Raw genomic sequence first — 17418 nt, forward strand, 5'->3', positions numbered from 1 at the left:
AGCGGCTAGTTGGTACTGGTGCATATAACAATAGATAGATAACAAAAACATATGTCCCATGAAGTACAAATTAAAAAAAATTGTGTCCCATAGTTTCTATTGATTAAAAAGTGTTTGTTCCATCTTTATATCCATGTGTACCAAATTTTGGTATGTACATTGATTGATAGATGGATAGGCTCCTTTCAAAGACTCACTTAAAAAGCCTAGAATGTTGAACGTAAATCTGTACAAAAACAGATGAGAAGATCCAAATTTTAATTCTTCCAATGCAACCTGGTACAACAACTTGAGTTGTAATGACAGTCACCGAATGAAATTCTTTTGTTTTGATATATATTTGTTACGTTATTGAAACTCTTAACGTAGAATGTGTCACCTCCAAGTATATAACCTTTAGCATTCTTGTATATTGTTGAATTAATAATTACTCCAATTAGTAGTTTTTGTGCTGCACGGTGGGTGACAAGTATTGTTGAGGGCTGATAATTTGGATCTTTTTGCATCTGGAACTTTCATGGCAGTTATGATGCACATTCTTGTAGTGGTCAACTATATTTAAAAGTGATTTTTGTAGTTCCTTTTCATCTTGACGGCAATTTTAAATTGCCCAATAATTATGTGTAGCAAGTGGTTCCGCTTTGTCAGATATTTGTAAAGACCACATTTTGTCCTCGGATTTTTTTGGACCTGCTGACACTTTCTTCAAAGTTGTCGTAACAAACTTTATACAATGCCAAATGTCATTCTGATTCTTAGCTTCAGTGTTTTCCCTGATTTATTTATTGATGGACAAGTTCCTGTCATGAAAGTGTATATTTACACTACATCATGTTCGTGAAGGTAATTATAAACCATTTCTGTTCCAAATTTTTCATGTCTTTGAGAAAGTGGGTCAATTGTTTTGGTAATGTGTTCACACCGAATTACTTTGTGGGTTTTTTTGTCCAATACAAACAAAACTAGAATCCTTTGCGTTTTTACGCCAGCCATGCCTACCATCCGTTATCATGTCTATCCCTCTTTGGAAATCATCATACGAAGCTACCTCTTGAAGTAAAGCTAATTCAATTGAATTGTCATATTTCATTTGTATGTGTGCTGCATGGGATTGAAGAAAATTTTTCGTTTTTCATCAGAAATAATTCCTATTCCTTCACCTTTGACCAATCTTTTGAAGTCAGCTGGCAATATCCCACTACAAATTATTCCATGATTCATTCTGCTGTTATCTAAATACTCCTTTGTTGGCAAATATGGAGATGATGACCAAGAAAAAATGTGTGATCTTTATTTAATTGTTGTTACATCTCAGGCTAGTTTTACAAACATGCCCCTGCATTAGTATCCTTGTAGGTTTCAGATTTTCATGAGAGTGTCTACCATGCCAATCAACTACATTTATAATTCTTTTTAATGAATCTTCTGCAGTGAGGAATATCCTTTGATTTGTGTCACCCTTTTTTGACTTGATATATGTTGGAGGACAGGGACCAATTTTTGGTTCATTTGTTTGATTACTACATATTGCATTTTCCTTATTCCGCGTGTCAAATAAAGTTTCTTCAGTGCCTGACAATTCAATTCTAAAACATGGAATCCTTCTTCTAACCCTTTTCTCAGTTCAAGTCATTTTCAATAGACTGATATAAACCATCTTAACCACCGGTAGGTTTCACTTAGAGGAAGAGTGTGCTGTGGAATGTTGAGGGGTTACACATATTATTGTGAAAAAGCAAAATAATGATATACTGGTTTTAAAATAACAGACAATCATTTATACTTTTATTTATGTTAGGAAGAAAACTCATCCTTTGAACAGAGCTAACCTCTTTGCTTAAATAATAATATCACTGGAAATATTTAGCACACACCTTACTTTGAAACAATCATTAGTTAGAAACTAAAGTCATTCCCGCCAAATATTTCTGAAGTAAACATGAAAAGGGCATGTCCCAGTGCGCTCAGAGGAAACTCAATGGGTGTCTTCAGTTAGATACTTTGACAGATATGTTATGCAGACTTTCATTCAACCATTTTGTAATTGAAAAGGTCAAAACTGAACTGTAAGAGTGATTCATGGGATTGTTTTAATGATAAACTATTTATACAAAGTTCTGTACGACTTACACTGTATCAGAATCCTCCAGTGCCTCATAACCTGTTAGGAACTCACACCAAATATTTTGCCCTATCATCATTTTATATATTTGTAAAATGGAGGGAAATGTTGAAAATAGTGAAACCTCTGTTTTATCCTTAGAAGTAACACAAGAGCAAAAATTAAGATGCTATTTATTATTTTTTTACTCATAATAATTGGGATTTTAAAGAGGTTACCAATAGAGAGAATTCTGCAGAAGAAAGTGTTCAACATTATTTTATTGAGCAGGGTGCACAATCACCAGAATGTCCTCACTATTTAAGCCGTCCTTGTGTCACAAATGAACAAAACCGGGAGCTTTGGTGGGAAAATGAAAACAACCCACCACACGAACAGAATTCCTTTTTAAGAAAAGATAAGTACGGACGTTTCTGGACAAATCTTTTTCACAGGCGTGTGTGGAATGATCCCAGATACATCCGGAGGAAAAAAGGCTCTGAAAAGGGATAGACCAAGACATAAACTAGTGTTCCATAGAAGGGATTTAATGCCCAAGTGTGTATTAAATTTGGTGAGACAGTGGTTTCCAAATCCAAATAATAAGGAATACATGGGCCATAAATGGGATTAATTCCGTGTTTTTTTTAGTGTCAGTGGTAAACTTATTGCTTAAAATCTTCAAGTTAGCAATCAAAGTAGAATTTTTATCAATAAAAATATAAAGCCTAAATATACGCAATGTGAAATCTGTGAAAAATAATGATCAAAAACTACATGTATATTTAGTGATGAACTGCTTTGAAATGATGGAAGTAGTAAGATTCTAAGAGACATTAAGGTAAGCAATCATTTTTGTGTCCGCTAAGCACATGTTGCATGTAAGCAATAATAAAGATTAGCTGATGTTAGCTCCTCCCTACCTGTCAGTCTGAAATTTTGAAATTATCTTCACTTCAGTATTTTCAGATTCAATATATCTAATACTTAGGAACTTTTTAAGTCTAAACATATTCCAACATTTAGAACAGCCTTTAATAGTAATAGTAATGAAACAAAGTGAGGTTTTAAAAAAAATCTCCGCTGAATCTAAAAGCAGCCCAGAATACCCCCAATCCTGTCTTTTAGGAATGTTTCCAATATTTGAACAGGTTATATTGTGTAACCTGTTCAAATATTGGAAACAATTCTTATAATTTAATTTGTAATCATAAAAGAAATAAAGATTTAATCTTTGCATAATTTTAATAATCGTAACAATTGAAAAACAGCGCAAGAAAATATCACATCAATCAAACAAGCTCCGCCTACATATATTTGACATAAAAGGTAAAAGGGGCGTAAGATTAGATTAGATTTTATTTAGGCAATATCAGTACATTGAAACAGCTTACAATACAAATAAAACCATGACAATATATACAGAATCATATAAATCCCTGTAGTATATTTTAAACACATGACTTGATAGCCTGGGATAACCCATAGAGCTTAAAATAGCTTATTTCCAATGGGGGTCCCTAGTTCAAAAATACAAAAAAGGACTCATATATTTAGTAAATATGTTATATAACAAATAGACAATAAAACAAGAAATACATATATAGTAACTAATACTTAAAAAAATCATTATTCTCTCGATTTCTAGCAGTCTCTTTTAAATATTTTTTGACAGAAGACAGGCGCGTAGCTGAGGCCAAATTGAAGTGTAGACAAAATTACGGCAGGGGGTCTGGGGGCCGCTTAAGGCCCCCAGCAGGTCCATGGCAGAGCCCTGGTAGGGGGTCCAGGGGGCGAATCCCCGCGAAGCTCCGCGGAGATAGCGTTTTAGAGCATCATTTATGCCTCTCCTGGATGTATTTTATCTAAAAAAAAAACCAAAAAAAAAAAAAAAAAAAAAAAACAGAAAAACAGAAAAAATTGGCAAAATTAAGTACAGGCAAAAGCTTTTTTGCCTAACGGCAGCTACGCGCCTGGAAGATTTAAAAGCAAATTTGTTGGTTATAGTTTTGATATTAGCAGGTAACCTATTCCAATCTTGAATCGCCGAATTACAAAAACTGTTGGTAGGAGTGTTGGGAATAAAATAATTAAAATTTGAGGAACGTCTTGTACTATTGTTTTTAAATTAAAATTTGCACATAAACACTCAGGAGCCTTTCCATGAAATGTATTAAAAACATGATTTATTCTTAATTGAGACACTCTATCTGCCACAAACAACATATTCACCTTTTCTAATAATTCACAATTTACTCTGCTTCTTGGACCGAGGTCGAGAATGAACCTCACCACCTTATTTTGTAAAACCTGTAACTTTTTTAACAACCCCTTCCCTAAACTACTATACCACGACGAACATGAGTAATCAAAATAGCATTGTATTAATGCCGTGGTGAGGGTCAATCTCGATCTAGTGTCCAAGCACTTGCTGTTTCTATATAAAAATCTCGCCCCGTGCAGGTCCGGGTGTTAAAAGAATAGGCCTGCAGCAGCGCTAAGCTTGTCGTATAAGGCGACTAAATAGTGCTCAGAAACCTAGCCGGGGGCTAGGCGCTCTGCCCACAGAGCAACTGGGATGTGTGCCCCAGGTGGTGGAATGGGGTACCCCTGGCGTGTTACATGCTGGGGTTGTCAGGCTATAATACGGAAACCCTGACCGCAAACCATAGTGGTGCACCGTGTTGGGAAAGATGCCACGTTCCTCGCACGTTAAAGAACCCTGCTGTGGTATTCAATAGGAGTAGGAACCTTTGCGCTCCGCCACTGGAGGCTAAATTGCCCGACCTTACCCATCCCACTTTTTTCCAGTGGCAATCAAAATTTGTCGACCCTATTATCCTTGTGACCCATCCTTTTTTTTTCATTTCATGTTCATTTTATCATCCATTTCATGTTCATTGTCTGAATATAGCTGAAATATTGCTGCTCGGACGTTAAACCCCAACAAACAAACAAACAAACAAACAAACTATATAAAAATCTCAGTCTACCATTGACTTTGTTTATAATATTAGATACAATCTGTTCACAATTTAAGTATTTATCTATATATATACACTAAGATATTTGACAGAATCTGTAGACTCAAAAACATGATTGTAACATTTCACTCTGAAATTTGAAACATTATTAACCTTTCTAGGAGGACCAAAAAGCATACATTCTGTTTTACCTAGATGTAAAGAAAGTTTGTTTTCTATAAGCCAGTCAGAACATTTTTCCAAAACCTTTCCCAATTTATCCGAAATAACATCAGGGTTTTTGTGCGTAATAATATGGCACAATCGTCTGTATATAAAATCAATTTACAGTCATCATGTATGCTTATAGACATATCATTAATATATGTTATAAACAATAAAGGACCAAATACACTGCCTTGGGGCACTCCACGTGTAACACCCGTTGGATCTGACATAACATTATTTATAGAAACAAATTGTACACGTTCAGTAAGATATGGTCTAAACCAATCAATAGATTGTACACCAATAATTTTCAATTTAGAATATAGGATATTGTGGTCAACTTAAGGCTTTTTGAAGATCTAACATAATCATGCATGAAAAATTACCATTTGCATTGTTGCCTCTTATATAATCAAGAAAGTGAATAAGACAAGTTTATGTTGAATATTTACCTCTAAAACCTGATTGAAATTCAAACAAAATATTGTTTTCTTGTAAAAAATTTGACAGTTGATTCTACACACTTTTTTTTACCTCAAGTTGACCAAGTTATCCTAAATGTACAATGTTTCTTCGAGTAGTTAGACAAATCAAAAAGCTTGTTTTATACTCAATTAAATTATACATGTTTGTTCATTTCCATCCACAAAAATCATAGACACAATTTGTAACCAAATAAAATGAATCAAAAAGGTGACCAGTATTTTAAATTGCTATTTATTATTCATTTATTTTTGTTTATATTTTTTAAATATATATATATATATATATATCTTGTTTGTTTTATTTACATGCTTATTACATTTGTTATTGTTGTTTTTAATTGGAAATTCTAGTTGTTTAAATACATGTTTGGTTTATTATTATTAAAGTTTATTCAAATTTTTACAACTGTCTGTAAAGGAGTTGTAAACTGTTATCGTGTTGTGAGCTTTTCGAATTTATTATTTTTCACACAGAAACACTATTTATTCATTTATAAAAGAAATAAAATTGTTTGTGTTTTGCTATATGCACATACACTTCATGCAATTGAAAAAGAACATATATGGTATAATGCAACGAATGCAGACACCATTACAACCAGCGGTAATTTTTATACCTTCAGTGGTTACAACAAGACCTTCATCATGAGGATAACCTCATCTAGTAGTGAGCTCAGAAAGGCCCCAAGTAAAATTTAAGCAATGTCATTTTCTATGCACAGATAAAAGATGAAACAGACAATTAGAGACAATGACTTAACCAAACATAAAAAGCTTTATTACACAGGACATTATGTATAAAATTCTAGATATTGCACAAGCACATGTGTCTTAAAAAAATCATGAACCCCACCCCTCATCAGTTAGTTAAAAAAAACATACCCCCCTTCTAGTACTGCTATTTTTTCTTTAACCCCCTTCTTTTTTGCCGGCCCACCCCTGGAGAAAGATAATGACAGGTCCCTAACCAAACAAATGTAAGGCTATGTTGTATTGTAATAGCTAAGTTTATTAAGAAATTACCTTGAATTTAGAATATTGTACTGACAAGAAATTTTATCTTTAATAACAAATATGAATTACCCTCTTACACTGAATTATCATTTAATTTTCTTCATACTGTGGCGGATCCAGAGTTTTAGGTAAGGGGCCCAAAAAAAAAAATTCTTGATCAGCGTTGAGGATAACCAAGTGATCCAAATTTGCTAGGGGATTTGGGGCATGCCCCACAAAGAAAATTATGAAAATTAATATTAAACCTCAAATCATGCATTCTGAGGGTATCTTCAACAATGTTTCAAGAATTTTTAAAAAGTGCAATTTTCTAAGGAAGCGTCCCCCTGCATCCGCCCCTGTCATAGTGTCATATTGTCATATAACAAAATACTGAAGAAACTATATAAGGTAAGTACAGAAAAGGGGTTTAGTAATAATTTGAGTAGAAAAATATGTCAAATAGAAGAAATTTTACAGTGGTGCCACCATCAGAGTGCTAACTCTTTATCACATTAAAATATCATGTTAACACCCTTTCTGTACTGTATAAATATTACTGAACGTTTAATAAGGACAACATTATCAAAATAACAAAAACTTATTTCATACTGTTTGGTGAGGGAGTTAAAACTTGGCATGTTTGCTATCCTACATTATTTTTAGCCACTAAAATCTCTAGGATATTAACGTAAAATGCAAGAGCACAATATCATAAATTACTTTGGTCCCTATCTGTTTCCATTTTGATTTAAAACTACATGTAATAAATGTGCATGATAATAAAATACAGGTCTTGCTTTTAAATTTACATGTAATTAGATTTTATTTGTGAATTTTTCTGGCATATTTTTTACAAAAGTAAATGTCCCATGGGCAAAATGATTTGAAAAATTTTTAGGTCACATGGATGACTACATGTAAAAAAGTGGTTGTCCCATGGGCTTCTGCACCGGTCCCAACTAGCCGATTAATATCGATTGCACGATCTCTTATTTCCCCATTTATACCCGCTTTCATCCCCTTATACGTCTACACATTTCATTCGCCAATAAGCTCAATTCTTCAGGCAGTTAAAGATTCACATTGTGATTTTTAATAATGAAATAAAAAGTTATAGCCGAATTTTATAGTTCGGTGAATATTCGAGGAGCTCCTCAAAATTTAGCCCTGCAGTTCACTCCGGTTATCTCCCTTCGTACACATTACCTTGACCTCTTATTGCAAACGTGGGTGTCGACGCAGTAAAAATACTAGCTTCTACTTTCGGGTTAAACTTCTTATTTATTTCAAAACAATCATGACAGACGGAAGAAATGTCGTTATTGCTATGGATGGAAGTGACAATTCGGACTTCGCCTTCGACTGTAAGTTCATTATTAATGAGAAAAAATCAATTTGTTTAAAATGTTCGATTTTCTCTGCATGTCAGTTGTCATATGTCTGATGTGGACATCATACTCTAAGACATCATATGATGTTACTGTTGTGTTTTATCTGGAACTTATCACTTGTTAAACATGTTTTTTTTCTGTATTTTTATGGTTTGGTTTTGTTTAATCAGCCAGGATCGCTAGTTGTGAATTCGAAGAAGAAACATTTTTGAACTATGCCCTTTAATATTTGTAAACTTTCTGGGCCCGTTTATTTTTTGCTTTTTTTAAGACATTTTATTTTGTCGGCATGTGTAATGCTTTAACCCACTCTACTTTTCTTCTTTCAACAATAAAGTCTAGTTACTGGACATGTTGAAATTGGATATTGAATTACTGGGATATTCTATACCAAGACATGCACAGAGTGTGTCATTGATAAAATTTATTATCGTTAAATAAACAAGTGGAGTATTTTTATTTGAACTTTAAGTTGAGATAGTCTTGGCTTTAAATTAGACACAAAAAGGGAATTTTGATGAAGGGTACAATATTTATGTCAGATTAAAATTTGTATAGTTTAATAACAACTATGCACGGATTTGTGAAAAGGTCAAACACAGGTTAACGTCCTATTTTTAGCTGAAATACTTCTTTCTGCTGCGTCGCTGTAACATTACGCATCGCTCGATTTGGTAGAAGTTGCGGTTCCAGTAATCAAGAGCAAAAAAATCATCATCGGCCATAATGCTTATCAATAATTACTGATACAATCTCTTGATGGCTTCAGATCTTGGTACTGGATGACCAATAATTGGTATAATTTTCAAAATCTGATGTGCTGAATTGGATTTGAGGTCGTTAAACAAAGCTCTGATGAAGTTATTTATATATATACTGAAACTAGTGTCCGAATACTTCCATTTTCAGATACTAATTATTATCGATTACAAAGGCTGTGAAGATCTGGTTGATTTTGGGTATTTCCATAAATGGCAATTGAATCAGACACATTGTTTTCTTCTCTATATTCTTATAAGGAACACCCCGTGCAGCTCCGGTTGTCAAATGAATAGGCCTGCAGCAGCGCTAAGCTTGTCGTAAAAGGCGACTAAATAGTGCTCAGAAACCTAGCCGGGGCTAGGTGCTCTGCCCACAGAGCAACTGGGATGTGTGCCCCAGGTGGTGGAATGGGGTACCCCTGGCGTGTTACATGCTGGGGTTGTCAGGCTATAATACGGAAAAACCTGACCGAAAACCATAGTGGTGCACCGTGTTGGAAAAGATGCCACGTTCCTCGCACGTTAAAGAACCCTGCTGTGGTATTAGATAGGAGTAGGAACCATTGCACTCCGCCACAGGAGGCTAAATTGCCCGACCCTACCCATCCCTCCCTTTTATCTTGTGGCAATCAAAATTTATCGACCCTGTTGTCCTTGTGTCCCATCCCTTTTTTTCATGTCGTCATCATCGTTTCATGTTCATTTTGTCGTCTATTTCATGTTCATCGCCTGAATATAACTGAGATATTGCTGCTCGGGCAACCCTAGCAATCAATCAATCTTACAAGGAACAGTCTTAAACCTAGGCTCATTCTGTCAACATTGTATTTGTCAATAATCTAAATCAGGGCATAAGGCATGGTACAGCCAAGAATATGTATTAAAATGGAAGAATGTAACAGGGTACTTCAGTGATTCTGGGACCCTGAATGTTTGCTCAATCCGTTTAAGGGCAATGGTCTTTGAAGTACCCACTTTATCAATATTTGATGAAAGTGGGTTTGTTCTATTAAGAAAACCTTCTTTGAATATAACAAGACCGTTAAAACTAGAATAAGTCAACTCCCAACTCGTCAGATGAAACGATGTTTTTTTCCGTAACAATACATAAATGGTAGACCTGCGAGGTGATCAAGTTTCCCAATTTCTCAACCCATGTTGCCTAACTAATTTACGGTAAACATGTTTCCAGATCGGTTGTCTTTCTTCAATTTCAGGGTTCATGAAAAATGTACATAAACCAAACGACCACGTCGTGTTCGTCCATGTTCCAGAATATCACACTGTTGTACAGTCACGTACGTATGAATTTAAAGTTTATTGATGCGTTAACGAAGTTCATGTTATATTTGAAATAAAAACATAAAGGTAGTCTATTTTATGCTTTGCTAAACATTATTTTTTTTTTCGTCCTATTTACACAAAAACGTATTCTGGTGTAGTCATTCTAGAAGCCTATTACGTAAGCGGGATTTGAAGTGTGTTTGGTTTGATAGAAAAAAAATGAATATTTATTGCAGTTTGAAATATCCATATTCCCGTGACTTCACATAATCAATTGAACATGTGACATGTAAGTGACGGTGATGGTTCAATGCAGTTCAAGCCAGTTGTCCTATTTAGAAGTAGTGTTATTAACTGTCATGTGTACGTTCTCTTAAATTGTAGTCACAGTAGCCACTAGGGTTGAATTAATGGTCTACATGATGGTCAATGAGACCTGTCATAACAATACATTTCCTTGGTGCTGTTATGCAAAATTTACTGGACCATAGGTGTACGTACCTGAAAGGTCACCGTTTACTTGACACCATGACGACCTCAACCGTATTCTGTATTCTTATTATATGAATTTGTCATCATCTTTTCCGGCAAACATCTGGAAAAATGGGGAAATCTATTTTTTTTCTGTCAGTGAAAGAAAGAAATATATTTTATTGACCATCTCAAGTACATCTTAAAGCGCTCTTAAGCTGATATTTATAAGGTTTTATTAAGTCGTCGGCAGAAATTAAAGTATAATTAATTTTAGCAGAGAAATATGTTTAATAATGTGTTGTGTATTCTGTTAATTGTGCGGTAATACGAAAGCCCATTGAGCTCATTTTCGTTGACTAAAAAATTTTTTTTCGCTTTATAACGCGAACCGTACGCGTAATAACGCAAAATATTTTATATATATTAAGAAAACGCATTATGGAGACAAAGATTTTTTTTTAAATATCTATTATTTAGTTGAAATGTAGGTAGCAGTGAGTTCCCTCTCTACCATGATGGTCATGAATAAACTTCTTGAAAGTGAAAGTATTTTGATTCGATGACAAGCAAGAACCTATTTTGCGGCCGCAATTTTTGATATAAAGCTTCATGGTGATCTTTATACAATCATTGGAGGGCAGCTTGGTAATTTGTATGCCCTGGAAAAAAATGGTAGCTAGCACTGATTGGCTTAGTAAAAGGAATGAAATACTTTTCTGTTGTCGTTGATATTTTAGGGGTCATGACTTTTCACACCAAAGATGATAGTTACTCCTATATTCTGGTTTTGTTTGTTTTTTTTCTTTTTGCTTTTTTGTATGATGTTTTTGTTTGTTTTTTTTTGTCTCATTTTCATTCTTGATATAAAAATTTCATAAATGACTTCGTTTGACCAAATAAAACATAAGTACTACTTCATATATGTATATATAAAGAACAAAACAGTTTTGAATCTCCATTCGACCTCCTACATAAAAAAGGGAAAATTGAAAATTCTAGGGAAAAAAATAGAAAATCCAAGTGAAGAAATACAGGCGCACAAATCAAAGGCTTTCTTCTTCCTTTAAACAAGACAAACGTTTTGCGTTATTACGCACAAGTTTCGCCTTATTTCGCGAAAGTTTGGCGTTGTTACGTTTAAGTTCAGTTTCATTACGCGGAAGTGTTTTTTTTAATCTACGAATATGATCTCAATGGGCTTTCGTACGGTTAAGATACTTTTGGTTTTTTTTTTTTCAATGGAAAGGCGGGACATAGAATACGTATTGGACGTGGCGCGAAATGTAAGAATTTTGATTTAAAAATGTTACAAACATTTTTGTCGAATGTGGGCAAATATTGGACCCCCTTTTTGCCAACTATATTGTAAATAAAAATAAGTTTTACTGTCATTTTTTAAACATGCATACATTGACCGAAAAGTTTTAACATAACATTTATATTTGTTTCTTTGATTGAGGTTCAAAACTAATGTTAACTCAAATGTAATGTGCTCATCATGGTTGAAAATATCACTCATGATAACTTAGTGGTACAGTGTAAACTAACTAAACATTTGGTATGGGAATACATTGACCAGGTGTGTTTCATGTGTAGTGTAATGTGGAGTTCGCGCTGGTCACGCCACTGTATTGATTCAATTAAGGCATCTCTACAACCGTTTGTAAAAAGAAGGGGTCTGTGTGGAGGATTGTTAAAACCGTATGATTTTTATTTGAGAATTACCAATTAAAAATAAGTACATGCGAACTTCCTTGTTGAAATTTTCGTATGTTTCTAGAATAGAGGACATTATTTATGCATGTAGTAAGAACACAAAATCGATTATTTTTTACAGCTATGGTGATGGCAGACGTCACCGTACTGACAGACTTGTGGCAAGAGGAGGAAAAACGAATTAAGAAACTTCTGGAAACATTGGGACAGAAAATGAAAGACCATGGTGTAAATATTTCTTTTTTATAGGGAAAGAGAACAAGATAGGGTATCAATGGGTCTTTTACATTACGGTTTTGGCATGTGTGGTCTATTGCAATACTGACCTTCAATTGTCAACATCTATTAATTGGGACATAAAGAAAAAAATACTATTATATTTAATGGTCAGTCAAATGAAGCAGAATACAATTATATTAAATGGTCTGTCAAATGAAGCAGATTATGTTAAAAAAAAACAAAAGAAAAGAATGCTTTTAAGTTGCTCTGTAAATATGAAAACTTAGTCTTAAGTTTTTGGTAAATACAACACTTGTCAGATGAAGCTCTAATAAGCATGCATTTCGGGTTTCAGCATCCCGAATTTAGTTACAGATGCAGTGCAAACAAATGAAATTAATAGCTGACGTAGCAATAAACGCATTGAATTATGCTTAGCAACAAAAATAGGAAATATCTTAGCCAGGTCATCTTCATAGGCAATGGATAGATTTACCAACAGGACAACCATGATATTTTTAAAACAACTTGACATCACCGTAATGACATACCATTATCTTTATTATTTGTACAAAGAATTTAGGCTATTATTTACCAGTTGTCAGTGTAGTCACATTTGTTTTCCCCTTACTCGTTTTGAAGCTTGAAATTTGGTGTAGAACTTTAAGCAGTGGTAGCTACGTGTAATGTTTACTTCACCTGACCTTGCAGTTTGCAATGGGGTATCTATAGAGAAGCTGCTGTAAGAACAAAACACTCTATCAAGTCTTTTGTATCTTTATAATATAGCATGACAGCTGCAGCCACTTTTATACCCTTACCCAGTGGTGGTTCTGGGGGTCAGACTCACCTTTTGTTTGAAAATTTTGATAATTTCGTGTAGACTTCGGGAAAGAATGAGCAAATAATAGCCTGGATCCTCTTTTCAAAATTTTTCAACCCAAAGAAGGTTATGAAGCTTTCATGTTTTTGTTTTCTGTGGTTTTCAGATTGGGGGTAAGGTAAAGAGTGTCAGTGGCAGCCCCGGTGAGGTCATTGTTAAAGTAGCAAAAGAGGAGAATGCTGCAATGATAGTTTCAGGAACAAGAGGTATGGGAACAATCCGAAGAACATTCCTTGGAAGTGTATCCGACTACATCATCCACCATGCTCATATACCAGTTCTGGTGGTACGTCATGGCAACGACAAACATGAACACAAGCACTGAACAAGAACACAATCGTATAACCTTGATGCCTAGTAACCAGAACGGGCATCAAGTACATTAACAAGAGGGAGTGACATGCTTTGAATATGATTAAGTTATGTATTTAAGTATTATTTTGAATGTATTATAGACAGAGAAGGTTGAGATGAAGTAGATTTGGTTATAATATTTATGAATGGACCATTTCAAGCCATCTATGTCAGATGTTGTATTTTTTTTTATAACAATTTCAGTATATTCATTTAATCATTTATGGAAGAATTTTAGTAGATCATAGAAATCATGATGTTCTTAGCATCCTATTAATCTAGGACATTTATTCTGAATATATTTCTAGTTCAGCTAGGATTAATTTTTGGTACAATACAGGATGATGAAAGTTGATTTGACCAAAAAAAAGTATACCTCAAAAAAGTCAGAAATCCCAATATAACCTCGGAAGTTATATCAAGCTTAAGAACTCATGATATTAATTTAATTAGTAATCTTATATAGACATTTTCTTTGCAATAAACAAATTGTACGAGGTTTTTCTTTCTTTCTACCTTCTATAGGCAGGTCAAAGCCCCCTCAACTCTCACGACTCTGTAAAGTTATTAAATTACCAGGTACCCTTTCGTAAAGATCGTGATCCCGGAGAAATTTGGGGAGGGGTTATTGTCTATGTAAAGGACAGTTAACATGCTGTCAGACGACCCGACCTAGAGTTGAATAATTTGAGTGTATCTGGATCCAACTGAAAATCAACAAGAAATACTGTATGGTACATTTTACACCCCCCTAATAGTAACCAGGGTACATGGGTTAACTTGGAGACATCTTTTGAGATGGCCTCAAATGACAATCATATTGATTATATATTAATTAATGGGGATTTTAATGATAATCAACTTGATAATAAATGTACGAAGGTTAAAAAATTGTTGACCCAGTTTTTGGATAGATGAGCCGACTCGCTTCACTGAACTGTCGTCGTCGTGTATTGATCTGATTATTACTAAACATGCTTACAGCTGCTTATATACCGGTGTAGGCCCACCTCTTTTAGATCAAACTCGTTATCACTGCCCAGTTATTGGTATTTTGAATGCTTCAAAATCAAAACCCACATGATTTAAAAGAAAAGTATGGATATATGACCGGGGTGATTATAATGAATTCAATAGATTATTATCTGAAAATAATTTGGATCGAATATTTCATAGTAATAAAATTGATGAGATAGTAGATAAGATAACCGAATCAACTTTACTTGCTGCTGATAAATCTATACCAAATAGAATAGTGACATTTCGTAAGGGTGTCCTCGTTGGCTAACAACTCGTATTCGTCGACAAATTAGGAGAAAAAATAGGCTTCATACTAAAGCTAAACGTCTCCATACACATGCACACTGGGGTAGATTTAGGAAAATACGAAACGATGTGAATACCCTAATACGTAAAGCAAGAGATGATTATAATAATGATTTAATAAAAAAAAGCTTGTTAATGAAGACTGCTCGACTGCTAATCGGCGGAAAATTGCAAAACAGTTGACAGGGATTAAAGGTGATGAAAATTGCATTCTCCCGCTTTTAGTCAGTGATAATCTTATCTTTGACGAATGCGCCAAAGCGAACGAATTTAATAAATATTTTGTTTCACAGGCCAACGTTGATGACACTGAGGCTCAGCTTCCTAATTCTAATTCGTATTTATTTAATAACAGTTTAGACCACTTAGTTCTTCAGGATCAGAAGTAGAAGATATTCTTCAAATATTAAATCCGTCGAAGTCATCTGGCCCAGATTTGATTAGCCCCCGTCTGCTTAAAGTATCAGCTGGAATCTTAATATATCCACTGTGTAGACTCTTTAATTTATCACTAGAAAATGCAGTATATAATAACAAATGGAAAAGGGCTAATGTAACCCTCATATTTAAAATCAATAATGCCAATGATGTTAAAAATTATCGTCCTATTTCACTCTTAAGTGTAATCTCCATGGTCATGGTTTATAAACATGTACACAATCATTTACTTGAGAATAATATCATAACTAATAAACAATCGGGTTTTACTAAAAGAGACTCCGCGGTCAATCAATTAGTAAGCATGACCAACGAATTTGGGCAAGCATTGGACAGCGGCAAAGAAATTAAGAGTGATCTTCTGCGGTATTAGCAAAGCTTTGGACAGGGTCTGGCATAAGGGTTTATTATTTAAATTAAAACAGGCTGGGATTGAGGGCGATCTTCTAAATTGGTTAAAGAATTATATAGAGGGAAGGTCTCAAAAGGTAGTCGTAAATGATGGTTCTTCTTCGGAATGGTTACCCATTGGCGTTGGAGTTTCTCAGGGTTCTATTCTTGGTCCCCTGTTATTTATCTTATTTATCAATGATATAGTAACTGATATAAAAGCAAACATCAGATTATTTGCGGATGATACCAGTCTCTTCCTCGTAGTCGATTCCCCTAACGACACAGCCTCCATACTTCCTGGTAGTCGATTCCCCTAACGACACAGTCTCCATACTTCCCGGTAGTCGATTCCCCTAACGACACAGCCCCCATACTTAATGACGACTTAGTTAAAATTCATAAATGGTCTAAACAACGGTTAGTTAACTTCAACGCCAGAAAAACAGAGACTTGCTTTTTCTCGGAAAAACAAACCTGTTCACCCAATTTTATATTTGAATAATCAGCCTATTCAGTCTGTAGACGACCATAAGCATCTTGGTCTAATGATTTCGAACAACGGTTCTTGACATGATCATACCGATTACCTTATCAAAAAAGCGTATAACCGATTAAATGTTCCAAAAAATTGTAGAATGATTCTTGATGGGTTTACTTTGGAAAAGTTATATATGTCTTTCATTCGACTCATTTTAGAATATACCGATGTCATTTGGGATACTCAAAATCAAACTTTGATAGATAAGTTAGGAAATGTTCAAATTGATGCAGCAAGAATTGTAACTGGTGGAACAAGTTTACTTCTTTACAAAAACTTTATGAAGAAACTAAATGGGAAACTTAGGCCTTCAGTCGTAAACTCATAAACTTGTTCTTTTCCATAAAATGTTAAATAACAAAACACCCAATTACCTTTCAGATATTTCCCTGATACAATTGCAAATCACCACAATCATAGTACTAGACAAGCAAATAATATCGCTAACATTTTTACTCGCACTAATTTTTACGCAGACTATTTTTTACCTTCAACAGGTAAAACTGTGGAACGAATTAGATGTAAATGCCAAGTCAGTAGATTCTACTGCAATCTTTAAGCGCCTAATCCGTAGTCAAAATGATAAAGTGCCAGCTTACTATTATACCGGTACAAGGTTAGGACAAATACTACATTCACAACTGCGATTGAATTCTAGCGCCCTTAATTCCCAATTATTTTTTAAAAATCTTGTCAATTCACCTACTTGTACTTGTGGCGAAATTGAAACCACTAATCACTTTTTTTATTCCATTGTCCAAAATATCGAACTCTAAGAACTGAACTTCTAGCCTCGCTAGCTGAAATCCCTGTTGAAATCAATACAAATATTCTAATCTTTGGATCTAACCGACTGAATGATGATCAA

General features: G+C 34.4%; 1 protein-coding gene across 1 annotated transcript; it reads left to right on the forward strand.

Annotated features, from left to right (window-relative positions):
• Positions 1 to 7973: 7973 nt before the first annotated feature.
• Positions 7974 to 14354, forward strand: LOC148627969 (uncharacterized). The gene is made up of 4 exons (XM_088582499.1): positions 7974 to 8137; positions 10143 to 10223; positions 12521 to 12627; positions 13608 to 14354. Exons 1-4 carry the CDS (start codon positions 8071 to 8073, stop codon positions 13824 to 13826), a joined length of 474 nt encoding a protein of 157 aa, XP_088438625.1. The 5' UTR covers positions 7974 to 8070; the 3' UTR covers positions 13827 to 14354.
• The last annotated feature ends 3064 nt before the right edge of the window (positions 14355 to 17418 follow it).

Source organism: Perna viridis, chromosome 1 (assembly GCF_037379345.1).
Source record: "Perna viridis isolate PV_CMFRI_1.1 ecotype Kerala chromosome 1, ASM3737934v1, whole genome shotgun sequence".
Lineage (NCBI taxonomy): Eukaryota > Metazoa > Mollusca > Bivalvia > Mytilida > Mytilidae > Perna > Perna viridis.